Source organism: Neophocaena asiaeorientalis, unplaced genomic scaffold, assembly GCF_003031525.2.
Source record: "Neophocaena asiaeorientalis asiaeorientalis breed wild unplaced genomic scaffold, Neophocaena_asiaeorientalis_V1.1 scaffold78, whole genome shotgun sequence".
Classification (NCBI taxonomy): Eukaryota; Metazoa; Chordata; class Mammalia; order Artiodactyla; family Phocoenidae; genus Neophocaena; species Neophocaena asiaeorientalis.
The window spans coordinates 18710493-18716075 of record NW_020175018.1 but is presented as its reverse complement, the minus strand read 5'-3'; the positions used below and the strand labels follow the sequence as shown (position 1 = coordinate 18716075).

The following is a 5583-nucleotide window of genomic DNA, read 5'->3' as shown; positions in this document are numbered from 1 at the left end:
GTGCGGGTCTCACGGCTGAGTGGGCGTGACGTCTGACCCTGAGGCCCCGCTGGTCCACCCTGCAGCGGGCACGGGCCACGCCCATCTCAGCCTCCGGACCCCGCCCCGCACTCCTCCCACCCTGGCCTGGACCGGGTCGGGGGACGTACTTCTTGTGCGCGTGGAAGGCAGCGTAGGTGAAGCTCTTGCCCTCGTACTCGCGGAAGAACTTGCTGTCCCCCATGCGGATGTGGTAGACCTCGTTGCCCGAGCAGCGTCCGTACATGCGCTGCCACTGCTCCGGTGAGTCCTGGCCTTCCCTGGGGCGTGGGGAGGGTGTCACCCCCACGGCCGCCCCCGCCCAGCTGGGCCATGGTGCCCCCCAAATGTGGCTTCTGCCGATGTGGGTGGAAGCCAGCGTGACCCCTGACCCCAGCCCCTCCCCGTCTGGCTGAGACTAGACCTGGGTGGCCTGATGAGTCCTTGGCCAGTTTTAAAAAGCTGTAAACACAATGGTCTGATTTTTAAGGGTGTCAAAATGTTTCACAGTCAAGACTGGCCTCTGCGGCCTGTGGGTCCTCCCAGGAACCCCGGGCCACGTCCTCTTCCCCTGCCTGGTCCCTCCCCCAGGGCCGCCCAGGCCCCACAGGGAGCCGAGGCCACCCGTCGGGGCCCCCCACACCCCAGCCTGGTTTTCCCAGAGAGAAGATGGTGCCCCTCCTCTGTCCCAGGGCAGCCCCTCGCCTCAGGCTCTGCCTGGGACCCCAGCCCAGGTGCCAAACATCAAACGCGCCTTCTCTTACAAACCAAGCCCCGCCGGACCCCGTCACTGTGCCTAGATCCCAGGGCTCTCCTGCTGCCCCCGCTACGGCCCTCTGCTCCGCGGCGGGCCCCGCCTGCAATTCCCAGCAGCCCCCAGGCCGCCCCCAGCTGCGACCCCTCGCTCGGCGAGGCACCGACGGCTTCCCCAGCTGGGTCCACGGCGGTCGTTTCCCCTGGCCTCGGCCCCTCCCATCACAGGTCTCCTCAACGCCTCCTGCTCCCCCAGCAGCCCCCCACCCCACCCCCGTCCAGCTGGCCGCGCGGCCCTGGGGCAGCACTCACTGGCCGCGGGACGTGTGCACCAGCAGCGTGATGAGGGTGGGCGTGGCCGGGCAGATGCAGCTCAGGGCCAGCATGGCGTACTTGCATTCCTCCTCACACACCACGTGCTCTGCGGGCAGGAGCGCCAGGGCCACCACAGGCTCTTGCTGCCCCTCGGCACACGCCCCCTTGCCCAGCGCCCCCCAGAACCCCTCCCCGCCCTGCCCAGCGCCATCCAGTGCCCCGCCTCTGGGAGCCTGTTCATTGTCTCGGCTCTTCTGTGCTCGTCTCCCGGCTTGACCGAGAGCTCCAGGGCTGGGGGTGGGGGGGGGGCTGTTCATTGGTCCCCCAGGTGTCCAGCACAGGCCTGCTCGCCCGTGCCCTCCAGGGGTCGGCACAGGCGCCCAGCTCGGGCACGCCCACAGAGGTGCTCGTCAGACACTGCTTCTGCCCGCCCTGGCCCCCAGGCCCAGGCGCACAACCTGCACGGGCTCTGCCTCTATCCCGCACCCCGCACGCTCGCCCGTTAGCACACAGGCGCCCCCTCCGGGCCAAACATACCTGCAAACTTGACGTGAAACTTGTTCTCAGGCTTGAGGATCTGGACGTAGAGAGGGCAGTTGGGAGCAAAGTCCTTCACAGCCCAGGCGCGCAGAATGGTCTGGTGGTCCTAAGGCAGGGAGGCCACGGTCGGTGCTGACGGGCAGCAGCAGCCTGGGGGAGGGGCTCTGCCCCCAGGCGCCCCCCCCACCCCGGCCTGCGGGCAGGGGGTGGGGGGCAGTGGGGGGACTCACCGCTGCGGTGCGGTCCACCTCGTTCCGGCTGCTGAGGATAAAGCAGGCCTCCCCGTTGTCCATCCTGCAAAACACCGGGTCTGAGCGCCACCGGGGCCATCCGTGGTGCTCCCGTCTCGGCCGTCAGGGGAAGAGTTGGGCCTTGTTGAGACCCCAGCTCGCTCTGGGAAGCCCCGGATGGGCTGAGGATGGGCCCCCGCTAACCCGGGGTGGGGCTGGGGCACGGAATGAAGGGCCCACTTGGTGGCAGAGAGGCCGGACCCTGCCCGCTGGCCTGTCCTCTCCCGGGACAGGCTGCCCGAGGCCTGCGGATGACCCGTTCTGCTCCCCTCATGCCCCCAGAGCCCCTGGCTGCACAAAGGGTGGCTGAGAAACTGTCCACGCCCCAGGGCTGGGGGGCCTGGCGGCTCCCACCCCGTCACCTGGCACCCCAACTTGTCCCTGTCTGGGGCCTTGATTCCTGGGCGAGCCTGTGGGGCCCGAGGCTCAGAAGGTAGGCGTGGGGGGGGGGGGCCGGCTGCCGGGCCTCCTGCTTCCTTGGCCTCCACACAACCCACATTTCACCTCGAAGGTTACGTCAGGCTCTGGAATAAAATCCTGACGGGCGATGGGGGAGCCTCCGGGTGTCTGTGGGCTGCAGCAGATTCTGGAAAGTTCCATTCACAACTCAGCCTCCTTACCTCAAGTCACCCTGTCACCTCGTCTTCAGAAGAAAACCTGCCCACAGCCTCCGCTTCCCACCTGACTCAGAGCGGCAGCTGCCCCCAGGCCCCCAGATGAACAGCCGGGCAGGTGGGAGGAGGCTGGTGGGCTCGCCCAGGTGGCTCTGCCGGGGTCAGCGGGGGGCCTGGCCCGCCCGGGTGGGTGACAGGCACAGAAGGGGAGCTGCTGCCTGCCTGAGTGCCCCTCCCTGGCCTGCCTGTGCCCGGGGCCGCCGCTCAGGCCGGCGCGGTACCGCACCCTCACCCCCGGCCGGCGCTCACTTGGCCCGCATGAGGTCCTGGTCCTTGAGCGCGGAGCCCTGCAGGTAGATGACTCGCTGGGACCACAGGGGGATCTGCAGGACCCTGCGAACCTGGATGTCCATCTCGGTGGGGCACAGGATGACGACGTAGTAGTCCTGCAGGTAGGAGGGCGTCAGCCCCGCTGGCAGGCTCGCTTGGCTCCGGCCCACCCTCCTTCCTAGTGTTTCCACACCAGTCGCCTCTCAGGAGGCCCAGCCTTCTCTGTGATGGTGTCTCTGGCAGGAGGGAAAGGCAGGACCCCACAGACCCACCTCCACGGTGTGGGAGACCACCTGGGCTCCACTGCACAGGCAGGGAAACCCGGGCCCGGGGAGCTCAGGGGGCACTGGGGCAGGGTGGGGCCGTGGGCGGGGCCTCACCTGCAGCCGGGGGTGGGCGTAGAACTCATTCAGAAAGTCCATGAGCAGGTCGATCTTGAGGGAACTGACACAGAGGATCACGTGCTTCTCCGTCTGGGCCCGGTGGCGGCTGTAGTTGCCCCCCGACTTCTGCCGCTCCATCCACAGGTAGACGAGCTCCTCAAACTGCAGGTAAGAGCGTGTGAGCTCCAGGAGGCCTGGGGCCCCGGGAGCTGCAACAGCAGCATCCCGACCACGTCTCGGAAGACCACGGGCAAAGTTCGCGGCACAGGTCACTCAAGGGGCCAGGTGGGGGGGCAGAGTGGACGGTCCCGCCAGTGTGTTGGGTAGTGAGAGACGTGGCAGGTCCGGCTCCCAGCCCCAGGAAGCCAAGCAACCGTTAGTGGATGCCGAAGTATACGCTCCGAGCATCCAGGTAACTGAGCCCTCTGGGTCTCCATCAGCACCTGAGACACGTTTTGGAGAAACCTGGAAACGTGTCTTAGAAAAGTCTCAGGCCTAGAATGAGGGACCCAGGTGCCCGGCATGGAAGGAGAACTTTGGGTACCATGGTTCTGAGCCCACGTTAAGGGTGTGGGTGATTCGAGGCTGCCGTCTGGGGGGTGCTGTCCACCCTGGCCCACACTTCCTGGCTGTGAGCTTTGGGTGTTGAGAGCCCTTTGTAAGTAGGACAGTGACACATCCATAAAGGTGGGCTGGCGGTGAGGGGACTCCAGGCTCCACGGAGCTGACCGGGGTGCTGACCTGCCCAGGGCCTGCCGCTACTGTCTGACTTCCCGTCTCTGGGTGACAGCCAGACCCCGTGAAAACACTGAGGTCGTTCATTTTTTTTCCACACAATTTAAAACGAATGGCGGCAGCCACACCCTCTGGTTCTCACCTGCTCTGGGTGACGTGCTGTATCTTGCCAAGGGGAGATCATCTCATTGAGTTTATCGAGCACCTACTAGGTTCCAGGGACAAGGCCCTGTGGCCTGGAAGCACAGGACTGGGCCCTAGTGGGAGGGGCCGGAGACCCCAGGGTGATCCCCGAGGCCTGTGCAGGACTGGGGCTCTGACGGCAGACACCTGGATTCAAGCCTTCCATGTCACAGGTGTGGCCCTCCGAACGTGACCTTATTTGGAAATAGGGTCTTTGAGGATGTAATGAGTTAAGATGAGGTCAGGCTGGATTAAGGTGGGCCCTATATCCAGGGGCCGGTGCCCCGTAACGAGAGGACACAGAAGTGCAGGAATAAGCCACATGGAGACGGAGGCAGAGCTGAGAGGGATGCGACCACAAGCCCCAGGACGCCAAGGACCACGGCACCACCAGAAGCTGGAGACGCGGAAGCAGAGCCTCCCCTCAAGCCTCCAGGACCAGCCCTGCTGACACCTCGGTCTCAGACTCTGGCTCTGGACTGTGACAGAGTAAATTTCTGTTGTTTAAGCCCCCACCCCCCCATTTGTGGGGTGCTCTGTTCCGGCAGCTGCAGGAAGCACTGATGTGTGAAACTCAGCCCTGAGCTGGGAGAATGCTGTCAGCTGTCGTCACTGTTACTCTGCAAGGAACATTTACAGGTGGGCATTTCGTTGTCACCGTCTCTAAGGGCGCTAACTGGTGAACGTGGTTAAAGAAAGAACGAAGGACAGTAACCGGGACCGTCCCTTTCCATCACTGACAACAGATTAGTCAGTCTCGCGGGTCCTGACCATCCACTAGCCCTGGAGGATGGTGTGTGCCTCCGATGCCGGGCCCTGCGGCCTCCCTCTCCTTGGGGCTTGGGCACCAGCCTGGCCTGGGCGATGGGATGTAAGCACCAGCTCTGAGCGGCCCCTGCACCCGCCAGGAGCGTGGGGGCCAGGGCACCGCAGGAACAGAAGCTCCGCAGCCGTGGGACAAGGGCACAGCCTTGCGGAGGCGTCCGGGATGCCAGGGGGCGGGAGCCAGCTTACCTGGCGCTGTTTACTTAAAACCACACACGACCCCTCTGTGCACTCACGGGGGGCACACACACGGGTGACAGCCCCCAGCCCCACAACCTGCCCCGGGGAGGGGAGATCGTCCCCTCTCTCTCCTGATGTAGCTCCTGAGTGGGACAGACTTGCCATGCTTGAAAAAGTTCCGGATAGTAATGTAAAAATATAATTTTAAACGTAAAGAAATATGATTAATTAGAATTAAAAACATAAAACAAATAATGATGTTCATAACTCATAACTATATAACTACAAATGCAACTTAACTTATAAAAAATAATTGACGTATATAAATTTAGATATCTAAAACATTAAAAATACGATTTAGAAAAACATGATTGTATAAAAATATAATAAAATGTGAACATGGATTCTAAAAGCATC

At 63.2% G+C, this 5583-nt stretch overlaps 1 protein-coding gene across 1 annotated transcript in view; it reads right to left on the bottom strand.

Annotated features, from left to right (window-relative positions):
• The window catches only part of KCNT1 (potassium sodium-activated channel subfamily T member 1), a 74816-nt gene that overhangs the window by 15619 nt on the left and 53614 nt on the right, over positions 1-5583 (bottom strand). Inside the window, exons 10-15 of the mRNA XM_024762532.1 lie at positions 3241-3405; positions 2840-2976; positions 1857-1920; positions 1624-1732; positions 1084-1192; positions 150-299 (exon numbers count right to left, since the gene is read on the bottom strand). Of these exons, the coding sequence (XP_024618300.1) occupies positions 150-299; positions 1084-1192; positions 1624-1732; positions 1857-1920; positions 2840-2976; positions 3241-3405 (734 nt within the window). The remainder of the gene's footprint in view (positions 1-149; positions 300-1083; positions 1193-1623; positions 1733-1856; positions 1921-2839; positions 2977-3240; positions 3406-5583) is intronic.